The sequence below is a fragment of the Canis lupus genome, chromosome 5 (genome assembly GCF_048164855.1).
Source record: "Canis lupus baileyi chromosome 5, mCanLup2.hap1, whole genome shotgun sequence".
Taxonomy (NCBI): domain Eukaryota; kingdom Metazoa; phylum Chordata; class Mammalia; order Carnivora; family Canidae; genus Canis; species Canis lupus.
Genome location: NC_132842.1, coordinates 49,426,500 through 49,444,209, shown reverse-complemented (window position 1 = coordinate 49,444,209; position 17,710 = coordinate 49,426,500). Strand labels below are relative to the sequence as shown.

Sequence of the window (17,710 nt, the reverse complement as noted above, 5' to 3'; positions counted from 1 at the left end):
CTAAACCAGCCCTACAAGAAATGTTAAAGTGGACTCCTTGAGTAAAAAAGAAAGACCTTAGGTTGGAGTAAGCAAAGTGGGACAGACAAAAGCAGTAAAATTAAGTGTATCTATAAATATCAGTCAAGGGATTCACAAAATAAAAGGATGTAACGTATGACACTATATACTTAAAACGTGGAGAGGGGAGTTGTAAGAACAGGTTCAAACTTAAGCAACCATCAACTTACGATAGACTGCTATATGCAGAAGACATCACATGTAAACGTAATGGTAATCACAAATCATAAAACGGTAACAGATATCCAAAAAATAAAGAGAAAGAAAACAAGTTTATCACTAAAGAAAGCCAGCATACCATGAAAGAAAGAGAAGAATAGAGAACTACAAAAACAACTACAACACAAGTAACAAAATGGCAATAAGTACATTTATCTATGAATAATTACTTTAAATGCAAATGGACTAAACACTCCACAATCAAAAGTCATAAGGTGACAAAATGGATAAAAAAGTAACACCAATCTATATGCTGCCTACCAGAGACTTCTTTCAGACCTGAAGACGCGTGTATTGAAAGTAAAGGGATAGAAAAGTATTTATCAAGCAAATGGTTGTCAAAAGAAAGCTAGAATACTTCTATCAAACAAGAAAGACTCTAAAACAAACCCTGTAACAAGAGACAAAGGAGGACAGTTTGTAGTCATAAAAGGAACAATCCAACGAGATATGACAAGGGGCACTTGGGTGGCTCAGTGTGTTAAGAGGCTGCCTTCAGCTCAGATTATGGTACCAGGGTCCTGGGATCAAGCCCCATGTTGGGCTCCCTGATCAGCAGGGAGTGTGCTTCTCTCTCTCTCCCTCTTCCTCTATCACCCACCCCCAGCTCATGCTCTCTCTCATGCTCTCTTGCAATGCGTACTCTCTCTCAAATAAATAAATATAATTTTTTTTAAATGTGACAATTGTAAATATTTATGGGAGTATCCAAATACTTAAAGCAGCTAATAACAAATATAAAGGACAGAACGGACAGTAATATAATTAACAGTAAGGGACTTTAACATCCCACTTATATCAATGGACAGATAATCCAGAGAGAAAATCAACAAGGAAACAGTGGTTCTAAATGAGACACTAGATCCAACAGACCTAACAGATATATTCAGAACATTCCATTCTAAAGCAGAACATTTTTTTCAAGTGCACATGGAATGTGATCTCCAGAACAGATCATCTACTAGGTCATAAAACAAGCCTCAACAAATTCAAAAAGACTTAAGTCATAGCATGCATCTTTTCTAACCACAATGCTATGAAACTAGAAATTAATCACAAGAAGAAATCTAGAAAGAACACAAGTACAGGGAAGTTAAATAACATACTTCTAAACAATGAATGGGTCAACCAAGAAACTAAAGAGGAAATAAAATATATATACATATATATAGACATTAAAATGAGAAACACAATGGTCCAAAATCTTTGGGATACAGCAAAAGTTCTAAGAGGGAAGTTACAGTCACACAGGCTGACCTCAAGAAGCAAGAAAAGTCTCAACTGAGGAACCTAACCTTACATCTAAAGGCGCTAAAAAACAAACAAACAAACAAACAAACCTAACAAAACCCCAAGTTATAGAAGGAAGAAAATAAAATAAAGACTGGAGCAGGAATAAATGAAACAGAAACTAAAAAAACAGAACACATCAATGAAACCAAGAGCCGGTCCTTTGAAAAAAAAAAAAAATCAACAAAATTAACACTAAAAAAAAAAAAAAAAAAAAAATTCCAATCAATGGGCAGAAGACATGAAAAGAGATTTCTCCAAAGACATACAGATGGCCAAAAGACACACAAAAAGATGCCCAATATCCCTAATTATCAGAGAAATGCAAATCAAAACCACACTGACCACACTGAAATTTCACCTCTCATATGGGTAAGAATGGTTAAAATCAGAAACACAGGTAACAACTATAGAGGACGTAGAGAAAAAGGAACCCTTGTACACTGTTGGTGGGAATGCAAATTGGTGCAGACACAGTAGAAAACAGTATAGTGTTTCCACAAAAAATTAAACACAGAATTACCATATGATCCAGTAATTCCACTACTGGCTAGTCACCCAAAGATTACAGACACAAACTTGAAAAGTTATTTGCACCCCTATGTTTAATGCAGCATTATTTCTAATAGCCAAATTACAGAAGCAGCCCAAGTGTTCAAAGAAAGATGACTTGATAAAAATATTGTAAGTACATACACACAAAATAGAAAATTAGCCATAAAAAAGAATGAAATCTTGACATTTACAACAACATGGATGAATCTAGAGAGTATAATGCTAAGCAAAACAAGCCAGTTTGAGAAAGACAAATAGTATAGTTTCACTCATACGTGAAATTTAAGAAACAAAACTAAGAACAAGAGAGACCAATCAAGGAACAGTCTTAACTATGGATAACAGACTGGTAGTTACTACAGAGGAAGAGAATGGGGGAATGGATGGTATGATTACGGTAAAGGGTTAGTTAGATTAAGATTTTTACACTTATCATGAAGCACTGAGTAATATGTATAATTGCTGAATCACTATATTATACATCTGAAAATAATTTAACACTGTATTTTAACTGGAATTAATTTTTTTTTTTAAAAAAAGGAATACTACTGGCAAAACAATATAAAACAGTATACTCTGGAGTTTAAAATATATGTAGAATTAAAGTATTCAACAGCAACAAAAAAAAGTAAGACAGGAAGGCATAAGTGGAGTCAAAGCATTATAAGGTTTTTATATTACCTAGAAAAAAATTAACTACTAATATAAGGCTAGGATGGCTATAAGTCAAGGATGCAGGTTATGATCTCTAGAAAAATCACTAGGGCAATAAAAATGTCCTAATAACCTTGCAGGAAAGAAACAAATTAACAAAAAATTTCCTGAATAATCCAAAGGAGGGCAAGAAAGAAAAAAGGGGTGGAGGAAATAAAATGGGAAACAAGTAATGGATGACCGCTTTAACCCCAACTTTATCTGCAAATACAATAAATGTAAATCAACATAATACTAAAATTAAAAGATAACATTTATCAAACTGTATAAAAAACAAAACCCAACTATATTTGCTGCTTATACAAGGAACATTTTGTTTTGTTTTAAAGATTTTATTTACTTATTCATGAGAGACACAAAGAGAAAGGCAGAGATATAGGCAGAGGGAGACACAGGCTCCCTCCAGGGAGCCTGATGTGGGACTCGATCCCAGATCCCTGGGATCACGACCTGAGGCAAAGGCAGACACTCAACCACTAAGCCACCCAGGGGTCCCTACAAAGAACATTCTAAATAGAAAAACAAAGAAATATTGAAAGAAAAAAGCAGAACAAGATTATACCATGTAACCATAAGATGGCTGATGTGCCTATATTAAAATCAGACAAACTAAACTGAAAGCCAAAACACATTACTAGAAAAAAGAGGAGCATTTCATAATTAGGAAAAGGTCCATTCCACAAAAACATAATAACCCCTAACTTACATGATCTGAATAATATAGCCTCAATATACAGAGAGCAAAAACAGAAGGTAAAGAATAGCCAAGTCAGGGATCCCTGGGTGGCGCAGCGGTTTGGCGCCTGCCTTTGGCCCAGGGCACGATCCTGGAGACCCGGGATCGAATCCCACATCAGGCTCCCGGTGCATGGAGCCTGCCTCTCCCTCTGCCTATGTCTCTGCCTCTCTCCCTTTCTCTCTCTGTGACTATCATAAATAAATAAAAAATTAAAAAATTAAAAAAAAAAAAAGAATAGCCAAGTCCACAATCATACTTAACCTATCTCTCAGAAAATGACTTTAAAAAAAAAGGAGCAACAAAACTCGTAAAGATAAAGAAGATGTGAAAGGTATTTAAGTGACAAATGTTTGACCTAACTGACATATATCATACATTACAATTCACAACGGCAAAACACATAATACAATTCACAACAGCAAAACACATATTCCTTTCAAGGGCACATAAAATATTTACCAAAATACCATATGCTGAGACTATTAAACTAGACAGCACATTTCAAAGAATGAAATCAGTAACAAAAAAATAACTAAAAAGCCCCACATGGCAGAAATTAGGCACCATACTTCTAATTAACGCAAAAAAAGCCCTACCTACCATTTGCTACAATATGGATGGAACTGGAGGGTACTATGCTGAGTGAAATAAGTTAATCAGAGAAGGACAATCATAATATGGTTTTACTCATACAGGGAATATTAAGAAATAGTGAAAGGGACTATAAGGGAACAGAGAAAAACTGAGTGGGGAAAAATTAGAGAGGAAGACTAGCCATGAGAGACTCCTAACTCTGGGAAACAAAGGGTTGCAGAACGAGAGGAGGGTGGGAGGATGGGGTGACTGGATGACGGGAGCTGAGGAGTGCACTTGATGGGATGAGCACTGGGTGTCATATGTTGGCAAACTGAATTTAAATTTTAAAAGAAGAAAAAAAAAGCCCTACTGTTTTGAATGCATATATAAGAAGTAAAAAAATCAATTATTCTTCCATTTCAAAAAACTATAAAACAGCAAATTAAATTCAAAAAAGTAATAGAAGTACATTAAGCCTTATAAAGTATAAAGACTAAAGCAAAGATAGAAAGGCCATAAGATAAAACAGAATCCAAAAACATTTTCTTACAGGTGCAATGCCTGATTTATAACAAGGGAACCATGAAATGTGACAGAGCAAGAACACCTGCTGCTGTCCCTCCTTTGCATACACACCTTATAATGAAATCACGTCCAGGGCAGCCCGGGTGGCTCAGCGGTTTAGCGCTGCCTTCAGCCCAGGGTGTGATCCTGGAGACCTAGGATCGAGTCCCACGTCAGGCTCCCTACATGGAGCCTGCTTCTCCCTCTGCCTCTCTCTCTCTCCTATGTTTCTCATGAATAAATAAATAAAATCTTAAAAAAAAAAAAAAAAAAAAGAAAGAAAGAAATCACTTCCAAACAGATAATACACTGAGATGTGAATCATAAAACTTCTACAAGAAAACCTTGAATAGTTCCATTCTCCGAACAAGCAAAAATTTTGTAAATGGGCCCCAAAAGAATTAAACATAACTAGCTAAATTGAATCTCATTAAAATTACGAATTTCTCTTCATCAAAAAACATAAGAAACTGAAAGGCACATGACAAAGTACGAGGAAATATTGTCAATATGTATTTTCAACAAAAGATCTGAGTCCAAAATATATAAAGTTCCACAAATCAGTAAGATTACCCAACTTTTTAAATGTACAAATGGCAGGCCCTTCATAAAACAGAATATCCAAATGACTAAGTATATGAAAAAGGTATTCATTGTCCATCAGAAAAATGGAAAAGTTACCTAAATGACAGATGAGAAAGACCAAGCATGCTAATGAGAACGTAGAGCAAACGCCAACCCTCGTGTGCTGCTGAGAGTGCAAATTAGTACAAATACTTTGAAAACCAACTGATCCTATCTACTAAAGCTGAACATACATGACAATAAAATGCATACTTATGTGCAATAACATATGCAAGAGTTTTCAAAGAAGTATTATTTTTAATAGCCAAAAACTGGGAACTTAATGCCCATCAACAGTAGAACAAATAGATATGCTATGTTCCTAAAAAGGAATGTTTTACTCCCACCTAAGAATGAGCTTTTCATGCAACTCCATGGACAAATATTACAAATATAGCACACAGGGGGGTGACTGTGAGGCACAGGCGGGAGGCTTCTCGGTCGCCAGCAACGTTCTACCTGGCTTCAAGTGGTAGTTACGCGGATGTGTGTTCACATAGCCAAATTTCAAACCCCACCCACCATTATGTGCACCTTTTCAGTTATGTTTCATATTATACTTACATAAAAGTTTCTTTAAACCTTAAAAGTGACTTATTCAAGGTAAGTAAACAAAAGGGGAAAACAAGATTAAGATGAACATTCAGGGATCCCTGGGTGGCGCAGCGGTTTGGCGCCTGCCTTTGGCCCAGGGCGCGATCCCGGAGACCCGGGATCGAATCCCACATCGGGTTCCCGGTGCATGGAGCCTGCTTCTCCCTCTGCCTGTGTCTCTGCCTCTCTCTCTCTCTCTGTGACTATCATAAATAAATAAAAATTAAAAAAAAAAAAAAAGATGAACATTCAGGTGAAAAGAGTGAGAGTCTAAGGCAGGTCTATTCTTTGCCATGAAAAATGATCTCTTCAATCCTTTTATGACTGTGCTATACTTTGCAACTTGGATAGCACCATTCTATCATCAAACCCACAAGATAATGTTTTCTCCTAAAATCTTTTGCTTCAAGTGTGAAATTCAAGTTTTCTTACATGCCAGGAAGCCAGGTTCAAGAGATTTCATAATTTTAACTAAGAGAATATAATATAGCAATTAGCCATCAAAATAGAGTGAATATGCAAAAAATATATACATATTAAAGAAACACATCATTACCCTAGAGAAAACAGTTAACAGTTAACACTCTACCTTTAATTTCATGCACTATCATTAGATGAATTCAGATGATACTCCAAGCAGGAATTGTAGGTTATCTAATTAATTAGGACTCAAAGTTGCATTGTATATACTAATGACAGATAAGCTTAAATTAATCCTCATTCCATAAAAATAGTGGCAGGGATAGGAACTCCTTAAGATCAAACTTAGACAAGAACACAAGATGTTTTAAGTGTGCTATATTAAAATGAGTTCTATAACTAATCTCCGCTCCCTTGCTCCCTAAGTACATTCTTTTTTTTTTTTTTTTTTCTAAGCACATTCTTATAATCCCTGCTCACTTGGTGAATTCATCTCCTTTCGAATTTCTATCTCAATATATACTAAAAGAAAGAGCTTGGGATTTAACTACCTAAAATACCATGTATATCCCCCCTTAATTTTTTATATTTAAACTAAACTCCAGTGGCGTTTGGGTGGCTCACTCAGTTAAGTGTCTGCCTTGGCTCAGGTCTTGATTCCAAGGTCCTGCGATCAGAGTCCCATGTCGGCCTCCCTGCTCAGCAGGGAGCCTGCTTCTTCCTTTCCCTCCTGTTCCCTCCTGTGCTCTCTTTCTCTCTCCCCCCATCAAATAAATAAATAAAATCTTTAATAAATAAATAAAATAAATTCCAGTTTCTAATTCCTTATGTGAAAATGCAATCTGAAATATTTAATAATTTACTCTTCCTTCCAAAATTGTCATTTATAACCATATCCTCCACATAACTGTGAGAACGAATTGTACTTTGAGAGCCACCTAAACATAACTGGACAGAGCAGGAGAGAAATATGTACTGTTGCAATGGTTCCAGGAACTGAGTCACATAATTTATCACTAAATACTTCATTCCTCTCAAAATTATGAATTTTAAAGTAAGACAAAGGGTTTGCTTTATATTACAGTAACATAAGTGCACTCTTAAAAATATTCTAGTTGCTTCTGATATTATTCAAGGGCATATTTATATGCACCTTGAAGTCCTCAAACAGGTTTATGTTTTTTAAAGGAGGTACAAATCTAAGAACATAAAGAGCTACAGTGCCATCTACTGGAAAACAAAGACCATGTTACTTCTGTGGCAAAGTTCACTATATTGTATAAAACAAATTCCAGAGTCATGTCTAAATCGCATTTCCATCAACCATATAAAATGTAATTAAGAGGGCAGCCCCAGTGGCCCAGGGGTTTAGCGCTGCCTCCAGCCCAGGGTGTGATCCTGGAGTCCCGGGATCAAGTCCCACGTCAGGCTCCCTGCATGGAGCTTGCTTCTCCTTCTGCCTGTGTCTCTGCCTCTCTCTGTGTGTCTCTCTTGAATAAATAAATAAAAATCTTAAAAAATAATAAAATAAATAAAATAAAATGGAATTAAGAGAAATCTGTTCACTTAACCATCTACCAAGAAGTTACAACCGAATCTGATGAGATTACAAACATCTACTACCCCACCTTACCACAACAAAGGAAATTATGCCGAAGACTTGGAAATTAACATCCAGCTGGCTCAGAAATGACCTAGGACTTCCTTCCTAATTACTTTTTCAAAATTCTAATTTCATAGTTCTCTTTAAAAAAAATGAAAAATACTTTTTTCAACAGTACTCATTCACTAAGCATTTGTTCTGTGCCCATATTAGATAGCCTCAAAAGCAGAGGACAAGAAGAAATCCACAACCTCCCTCTGCAAATAAAAAAACTCATAGAGCAAAGCAATAATATGAATACTGACTTAAGGAGAATACTTAACTTCTTCAGCAGTTAACACATTTTTCTTTTAAATATCAAATGCTTCACGAATGTGAATGTCATCCTACACAGGGACCATGCAAACCTTCCCAGCACCACTCCAATTTTAGTATGTGTGCTGAAATAAGCACAATTGCATGCTTCCACATAGAGAACAAAGATTAAGAGGAACGTTCTTATACCTCCCTGAATCTGTAAAAGATTACACTGGGAAAGGAAGAGTGATGAAACTTACTGAGGTGCTACACGTCTCCAGTAACGATCAATTCCATTCTTAAAATATAGCACAGCAAGCCACCTTACATTTATATCCAGAGTGTGGTTTGTGAAAATATTCTGTAAATAAAAAACACAGTATTAAAATTAACATGTCCTAAGTTAAATTACTATACCCATAATAAAGTATGGACAATACTTTAAATGCTTCACTTAAATTGAATCACTACAGAAATCATATTTTCAAATCACTACAGAAATCATATTTTCTAAGTATCTACAACGCTACAATTCATATAAAATAGCACACCTGGTAAAAGTATGTTAATTTTTTAAGCGGAGTAATACATATTTGGGACTCATTAAACTAGTCTACTTTTAGGTATGTTTGAAAATTTTCTGAATAAAAAATTAAACTCAGACACAAACCTAATCGTGTATCACAACCTACACACACAAAAAAAACCACTGAAATAAACACCATCTCAATTTTTAAAAAAAATAGACCCACCAAGAATAGAATAGCGTCTTTAAAAATCAATCTGTTTTGAGGGGAAAAAAATTTTTATTCAATCTGTTTTTCTTACCTTTTTGCTACTGAGCCAAATACACAAATTCCATTTTATATTTAAAATATCAAGTATGACTCTAGGCATGAGCAGTATATTCTTAAGTTTAACAAATAACTCAAACACTATAGCCATGAAGTAAAAAACACATGTCAACTTCTACAATTTTCTATTTTTACAAGATAAACAGTTTGACTCTGCATTTGCAACCCAGTCCCAAAATTCGATCAGTTTATGATCCAACTGGTAGCTTCACTGCCCTTGCCAAAAGCAAATCTCAAAAGTTAACCAGAGTTCTGAAATTTTCAGAAAAAGAAGAAATAAGGAAGACTCAATATAAAAAAGATTCTTTTATTCGTGTCATTGAGAAAATAATTTAATAAACCAAAAGCTTTGAACTCCTAGTAAAGTTTAAAGTATATATTGTTAATTACTATACTATTTTCCCTCTCACCAAGCAAAAGATCAAATATATCAAGAAAATGAAATCTTTAGATGGGGAAAAGAAAACCAAGGTTTTGGGGTTTTTTTTTTGGGGGGGGGGGGGAGTTGAAAACCAAGTTTTAAAGTAACAGTGAGCAACACAGACCAGACTGATGTTGCACAGAGACCTAAACAACACTGACAACATAAATTAACTAGAGCAAGAAAAAAGACAAAACATGAAAAGTATACTACCTACAGTCCTGAGGTCAGTATTAACATGCCAAAATAGAGTATCAGCAGAGGGTTGCCTTCTAAGCAGAAACTACCCTGCTCAGTTATTTATTCAACAATCAACAAACATTTCAAAACCCTCAAAAAGCCATGCCCTGAATTAACAAATGGCAGTATCAGTTTCATTAAGTAAACCGTCAATACAAGTAGAATCTTAGAACAATTAAAATACTGTGTCTCATTTTATTAAAAATAATAGTAAACTATTTTAGAACAACTTACCAACAACACTGAATAGAAACCTGGCTGTGTTTCCCATTGTTTCAACTGCTCCTCTGCTGGTTTTAACACAGCAGTATCCTGACTGGTGGCCTGTGTTAAGACCTGAAGAACAACAGTGCTGGCACTATTGAGATCCATGGAAACCTAGTAATGATAAGTTAACATACTTAAATAAACATTATAAATAAAAACAGTAACATAAATGGAGAGAAAGCTTCAACACTCTGAATTTCTCCCATATTTCAATCATTTACTTATTACTCTTGCACATTTCTGCTGGATTTCCATTTTTACTATGTAATCACCCATACTCTAACTTAAAATTCCAGTAACTCAAATGACTTTTGCTTAAATGAATTTATTTCTGATGGAAATTGTCTTCATTGTCCCATAAAGAGACGGTAATAGTAAATTGGGAATAAGAAACCCACACACAAAAACCAAAGCTACTTAAATGAATTGATTAAATATCACTCTCTGCCTAAAACTAAGCATAATGCCTTCTTAGTTTTTAAAAGGAGATTAATAAGTGTTATAAAAGACTTAACCATGGGCAGCCCGGTTGGCTCAGTGGTTTAGCGCTGCCTTCAGCCCAGGGCCCAGGGCGTGGTTCTGGAGACCTGGGATCGAGTCCCACGTCAGGTTCCCTGCATGGAGCCTGCTTCTCCCTCTGCCTGTGTCTCTGCCCCCCTCTCTCTCTCTCTCTCTCTCTCTCTGTTTCTCTCATGAATAAATAAAATCTTAAAAAAAAAAAAAACTTAACCACTTTATTCCTAGTAAGATCAAAAGGAAGAAAAATGAAATTCTTTGACTCAGCTAAGTACCTCATAACATCATCTTATATGCTACCAAAAATATGTGTCCAAAACATTTTTTATAAGTTAAAAGACAAATGTATATTCAAGAAACACTGGGGGAAAAAATGAACTAAATCAACAAATATAAGATATAATATCAAAATGTAAGCCCCAAATTAGAAAGGATCTTAAGGGTTAGAACACCTAACCTACCAAGTATCTAAAGCCATTCTAAAAAAAATTTAGCAATTTATTGAATTCTCTAACATTCTGCTTCTAATCACCCCTAAAACAGTATACAACTGTATACTTCCCCAAGTACGTATGATTGTTCACAATTATATGAAGTATGTAAAATTAAAATTAAATGCTAAAAATAGGTAGAAAATAAACCTCAGTGCAGAAGGGACTGAGAATTAGTCTTTTGATTGTAGATGTATTTAAAACTAAGGCTGTTCCAGACAGTAAAAGTTTGAAGGTCATTAATCCACAAATATAGCCAAAGCAAACACTTCCTAGGAGTTGTAATTAAATTGCAATAACTAATGAAAACAGAAGGTCCCAAATGCTGATTCAACAAGAAAGGACCCAAAATATTAAACCTTTCAAGGAAAACTAACCATTCTAAAGTCTTTGTGAGTAAAGCAGGGCTAGGACAATAACCGGAATTAGACAAAATATTACCAATTAGCAATGGAGGTGGACTAAGATTTTAAATTGGTAGTCTTTCCTTGACTGTGTTTTTTTTTTTTAAGATTTTAGTTATTTAGGGGCAGCCCAGGGGGCTCAGTGGTTTAGCGCCACCTTCAGCTCAGGGTGTGTGTTATCCTGGAGACCCGGGATGGAGTCCCACATGGGGCTCCCTGTGTGGAGCCTGCTTCTCCCTCTGCCTGTGTCTCTGCCTCTCTCTCTCTTTCTGGGTCTCTCATGAATAAATAAATAAAATCTTAAAAAAAAATAAAAATAAAAAAAGATTTTATTTATTTATTCATGAGGGACACAGAGAGAGAGACCAACATAGGTAAAAGGGAGAAGCAGGCTCCCTGCAAGGAGCCTGATGTGGAACTCGATCCCAGGAACCTGAGATCACGACCTGAGCCAAAGGTGTAGACTCTCAACCACTGAGTCACCAGATGCCCTTCCTTGACAGTATTTTAATTTTTTTTAATTTTTTTTTTTATTTATGATAGTCACACAAAGAGAGAGAGAGAGAGGCAGACACAGGCAGAGGGAGAAGCAGGCTCCATGCACCGGGAGCCCGACGTGGGATTCGATCCCGGGTCTCCAGGATCGCGCCCTGGGCCAAAGGCAGGTGCCAAACCGCTGCGCCACCCAGGGATCCCTTGACAGTATTTTAGAACTGACAAAGATACCTTGTAAATTGCTTCCTTCACTAACTAGGAGTTCCCTGAACAATGTCTGTGCTCATTATCACTGGAAAACAAGTGAATGAATTTTCACTCAATTAAGAGGGCTTGTTGGTATTGTATTTCAAAAACAGGCTAACTAAGAGAAATTTACTTTATGGAGCCCCTAGAAGGTATTTTAAAGAAATAGGTAGTATGTTTTTTCTGTCCAGGAGAAATATAATGCAGGCAACAAAAGCAAGCCACATATGCAATTTTACACTTTCTAGTAACAACATTAAGAAGTGGAAAGAAAAACATGGAATTATTTTTAAAATATCATAATTAACTCAATATATCCAAAATATTATCAACATAATTTTGAAAAAACTAATTTATATATCTTATGCTTTTTTATACTGTCTTCAAAATCCTGTATATTTAATACTTAAAGCACATCTTATCTTGAACTAATCACATTTCAAGTACTCAATAGCCAAGTGGCTGGTGGAATTATGCTACTGAGGTAGCACAATTCTGGAAAAGCTCTACTCAAAGTGTGGTCCGAGGACTGGAACACCAGCAACCCATCACAGGAAAAAATTCTCAATTCTCTCTCGAAACCTACATTGTGAAAACAGGCGACGAAGGTCAAAAATTTGTGCCTTAGTTAAGTTCTCTAGGTAAATCTTCTAACTGCCAAAGTTGAAGGAGCACAATTTTTTTAAAAATTTTTAGAAGGAAGGGGGGGAGGAGGGCGGGAGGGAGGGAGGAAGGAAAGAAGGCAAGGAAGCAAGCGAGCAGCCCAGGTGGCTCAGCGGTTTAGCGCTCCCTTCAGCCCTGGGCCTGATCCTGGAGACTCTGGATCGAGTCCCACGTCGGGCTCCCCGCATGGAGCCTGCTTGTGTCTCTGCCTCTCTCTCTCTGTGTGTCTCTCATGAATAAATAAAATCTTTAAAAAAAAAAAAAGAAAAAGAAAAAGAAAGAAAGAAAGACCATGAGCTCAGACAGAAGAGAGGTTGAGAGAAGACGACTCCCCACTGAGTGGGAAGCCCAACACGGGGCTCAATTCCAGGACCCTGAGACCGTGACCATAGTCAAAGGCAGACACCTAACCGACTGAGCAATCCAGGCACCCAGAGAAGCACAACTTCTGAACATCTAAAACTGACATACATCTGAAAGTCCAGCTCTGCTGCTAATGCAGTGGATGACAAATACAAGTAGTTCTGATTATACATTCCTATAAAAGTAGACCAGCACTAATCTGCAGTTCTCACAGGGAAACATCTATGGTATGAAGAACACTAATTCGGTAATTCTTTACCAATTAATGGCAGAGCAGCCAGCTAAAATTAAAAAAAAATTTTTAGGGACACCTGGGTGGTTCAGTGGTTGGGTGTCTGCCTTCAGCTCAGGGAGTGATCCCAGGGTCCTGGGATTGAGTCCCGCATTGGGATCCTTGTGAGGAGCCTGCTTCTCCCTCTGCCACATATGTCTCTGCCTCTGTGTGTGTGCGTGTGTCCCTAGTGAATGAATAACAAAAATCTAAAAAACAAAAAACAAAAAAACAAAAAATTAAAAAACATCAATATCCGAGCATATTATATGGCAAGAATTATACTAAATGCTTTATTCATTTATTTATTCCTAGTAATAATTCTATGTAGTAGATACTATTATCCCCATCTTTTAAGTAGAAAACTAAAGGATCAGAGACCTTACCTCACCAAGGCCATGATCTATTAAATAGCAGGGCTTAGACTGGAACACCAAAGCCACTGTTCTTAATCAGTATCTAATACTGTCTCCTTTCAGGGACAGAAATGATATCTACCACAACTCTGCAGTCCCAGGTGCTCAACAAGATACATGATCTGTGCTTAATAGGTATTTGGTGAATAAAGAAAAGGGATCAATTTTGAACCAAAGAGTACTTTATACTGAACCACATGGCAGCTAATTAACAGAGTTATTCAATAAAGCTACTGAAAGCCTGATGTGTACCAGGCAATGTTCTAGGTGCTGAGACTAAAGTAGTGAACAAAGCAGTTTCCTTGGCTTCATGCGGCTTACATTCTAGGGAAAGAAGTCATTTTTGTTTTTTGTTTTGTTTTGTTTTGTTTTGTTTTGTTTTTAAAAAAAAAAGCAAGAGGGCAGCCCCCGTGGCACAGCAGTTTAGCGCCGCCTGCAGCCCAGGGCGTGAGAGAGAGAGAGAGCCAGGTAGGTAGCAAACTAGTACATGGCAGAGTGAGGCCTGATAACCAAATCTCTCGGAGACCCACAAGCTCTTCCCAACAGAACAGAAAATGTCCTCACCACACCACCCCGACTCCCCAGCACCTACAAATACGCCGTGTTCTCACAGAATAGGTTCCTGGAGAAACTGTCAAAACGATTCCTGAATCGAGTCCCATGTCAGGCTCCCTGCATAGAGCCTGCTTCTCCCTCTGCCTGTGTCTCTGCCTCTCTCTCTCTCTCTCTCTCTCTCTCTCTGTGTCTCTCATGAATAAATAAAATCTTTTAAAAAAATTTTTTTTAATTAAAAATTAAAAATAAAAAAGGCAAGAAAAAAAGAAAAAGCAACAATGGTAGTAATATAAAGAAAATACAATAATGTTAAAGCTCAACTGCAAGTTTCCAGTGGGCGTTCATGGAAGTTTTCTCTTAAGTGGCATTTATAAGAGACATGAAAAACAAGAGCCCTTCATGAATAAATAAGTAAAGAAAATTTTAAAAAGAAAAGAAAAGAAAGAGACCCAGGCATGCAAAGATCTGAAAGCAGAACTTCAGACAAATGGGAAAAACAATGGAAAACAAGGCCTTACGATTAGAAACAAACTTAAGAAGGCCAGTATGATTAACAATTAATGAGAAAAAGGGAAAATGAAACCAGATAAGGTTGAAAAAGTAGGCAGGAACAGATCATGTATGACCCTGTAGGAGAAAAAAAGGGTCTAGACTTTTATACATGTACAAAAAAAGCCACTGGAAAAATATGTGAATATATGAATACGAATATAAGAGACAAAAGGTTCTATCAGAATTCATCCCTACCCAACCCTACTCTTCAAGTAAAAAGAAAAATGGCCATGTCCGTAACTGAGCTGGTGACTGACAGTTCTCTTCATTTTAAAGGTCTGTTTGTTTCTTCACCACATTTAGGAAATTATCTGTGGGTGACAGTTGGACACACTGGGAATATGCTTTTCCCTAACAGTTGTTCTTTCATCTACTAGTTTTAACATTCTGGGAGATACTACTTCAAAAATAAAATCACTGATTACTGTCAACCTCCAGAACAATTTTTACCTACAGTAAAACTGTGCAGACCACTCACATATACACACGTCTTCACACTGCATACTGGTCTGGACTTTTACAGCAAGTGAAGGTCTATACACAGGTATCCTTCATGCTTCACTTTACACTCACCATTCATCTGTTCTAATGGAATTTGCTAGAGTTTCCATCCCTATTTCCCTCCAATACCTTGCATCATCCAGGTCCTCCACAGAAGCATATAATACCCTGTCCCTCTGCCCCCACTTTTGAACCTGGTTCCCAAGAAGCTAGTCTGGGATGAAGATCTCAGTTCATATATTTCTGGAGAACCAAAATTGGTTGTGCCAAGTACTATGATCATTGTCAGGTGATAAGAATCAGAAAGGGTCCCTTTCTTTACCCCAATTCTGGGAGATAATGAGATGGGGCAACAGAGAACTATTGTAATCACTAAAACAAACTGTAAAAAATAAGGTTCTAGTATACCAGTTGGAATCCAGAGTGTATTTCCTCCACAGAAACAGTATGATGAGTGTTTCATCTAATGGGTAAAGACTTTTAGGTCTGAGAAAGAAATCGCCATTCAGATATTCTACTGGAAAGATTACTAAGTGCTAATTAACTTATAAAGGAAGCTTTAAAGGGCAATCAGTTCCTAAACTGCAGATTAAATGCATCATCAAAAATTATGATTCAATAATGACAGACCTATAATAGATTACTTAAAATACCACATAGCTAGAGCCTATTAAATTCTTTAAAGATGCCATAACAAGGCTATAAAAGCAAATATGGCATGTGGAATAATATCACTGTTGTATAAAATGAAACACTTATACAACTATTAACAGAGTTGTCCAGGGTCAGGTAGCAAGCTAGTACATGGCAGAGTGAGGCCTGATAACCAAATCTCTCTGAGACACACAAGCTCTTCCCAACAGAACAGAAAATGGCCTCACCACACCACCCCGACTCCCCAGCACCTACAAATACGCCGTGTTCTCACATAATAGGTTCCTGGAGAAACTGTCAAAACGATTCCTGAATCCATTATAATCTAAAAAGAGAATGTTTTCTCGGTAGTAAATATTCATACAGTACTCATTTGTAGAATTCTCATGAAAGAACAGCGACGATGATGAAGAACATGATGAACAGGAAGAAATGTATTGAGCCATTTTAATGTAACAGTGTGGAAATAAACTTCACTTGGAAAAAATGATACAGGACTACTGACTATTGGTGGTCAGGTTAGAGGGCAGTATACCCAGCAAACTTTCAATACCATTTTTGGAACTAGCATGAAGAAATTTAATAGGGTTGCTAATGTTATTTCCACTTGGCAATGAAACAAACACAGTAGCTTGTCCCCCAAAAAACCCAAAGAGCTGAGAGTTAATAGAGAAAGAAAAGAGGTGAAGAAGAAGGGGAGGGAGGAAGGCAGGTGGAAGGTAAGGGAGAGACAGACAGGGACAGTTAACTCATGGGAGAAGCTAATGGTATTTTTCAAAGAACTTAAAAGGATCTTCATGGAGACCATCACCAGATAAGCCTGAGGCCAGGGAGGCAAGCCTCTCACAGTGGAAGCACACACAGGTAGTGTCTCTGCTGTACAGACATCTATGCGTAGTGAGACGTCAGTATGAAAAAAATGAATGCTCACGCTTCCTACTTAATAATGTACACAAGAGGTTTCTGATTTTCATTAATATGCATAATTTCAAATTTAGAGAACCAGAGGTGAAAGTGGTTGTATTTTATCAGCTCTGAACTATAAAAGAGAACTAGTCAAAATCTCAATGTATATTCTTTTTTCTCTAAAAACAATAGGAAAGGAGAAGGTGCAAATTAAAAAGACAAGCATTTCACCCTTCGCACTATTTTACAACTCGGCAAGTTCAATTTATTACTGGAGTTCTTGTAGTCTTTGATATTATTAAAGTCTAAGCAACTCAGAAATAAGGGACCAAGAGCCTAAAAATAATCATACTCCATAACTGGACTTTCTAGGCTCATTTCTGGAAGTTCCGTTCCAAATTCTGGAAAAATCTGAAGTCCAAAGATATACAGATGTGCATGTAGTTGGAAACTTACTAATTTTCACTAAAACAAACAAGTAGATAAGGGAAAAGTCAGCAAGCACCCTACCTGCCACCCACAGACAGATGACAGGCATTAAAGGCCTGAAATGCCTTTAATTTCAGCCACAATGATTTTCTTCAGACTACATTTTCTGTATTTGTCTTTAGTTTTAAAACATGCCACACAAACAATAACT

The 17,710-nt window shown here is 36.7% G+C and overlaps 1 protein-coding gene and 1 non-coding gene across 4 annotated transcripts in view; both read right to left on the bottom strand.

Annotated features, from left to right (window-relative positions):
• IPO11 (importin 11) overlaps nt 1-17,710 on the bottom strand; it is a 200,910-nt gene that overhangs the window by 166,505 nt on the left and 16,695 nt on the right. For all 3 annotated transcript variants that reach the window (XR_012031275.1, XM_072826606.1, XM_072826605.1), the window contains exons 2-3: nt 10,005-10,148; nt 8,516-8,616 (exon numbers count right to left, since the gene is read on the bottom strand). Coding sequence is in view for 2 of the 3 variants with exons in the window: in XM_072826606.1 (XP_072682707.1) it covers nt 8,516-8,616; nt 10,005-10,142 (239 nt within the window). In the remaining variant the exon portion in view is untranslated. The remainder of the gene's footprint in view (nt 1-8,515; nt 8,617-10,004; nt 10,149-17,710) is intronic.
• Nucleotides 8,309-8,411, bottom strand: LOC140634526 (U6 spliceosomal RNA). Its single transcript, XR_012031969.1, has one exon. It is a non-coding gene; the product is annotated as a U6 spliceosomal RNA (small nuclear RNA).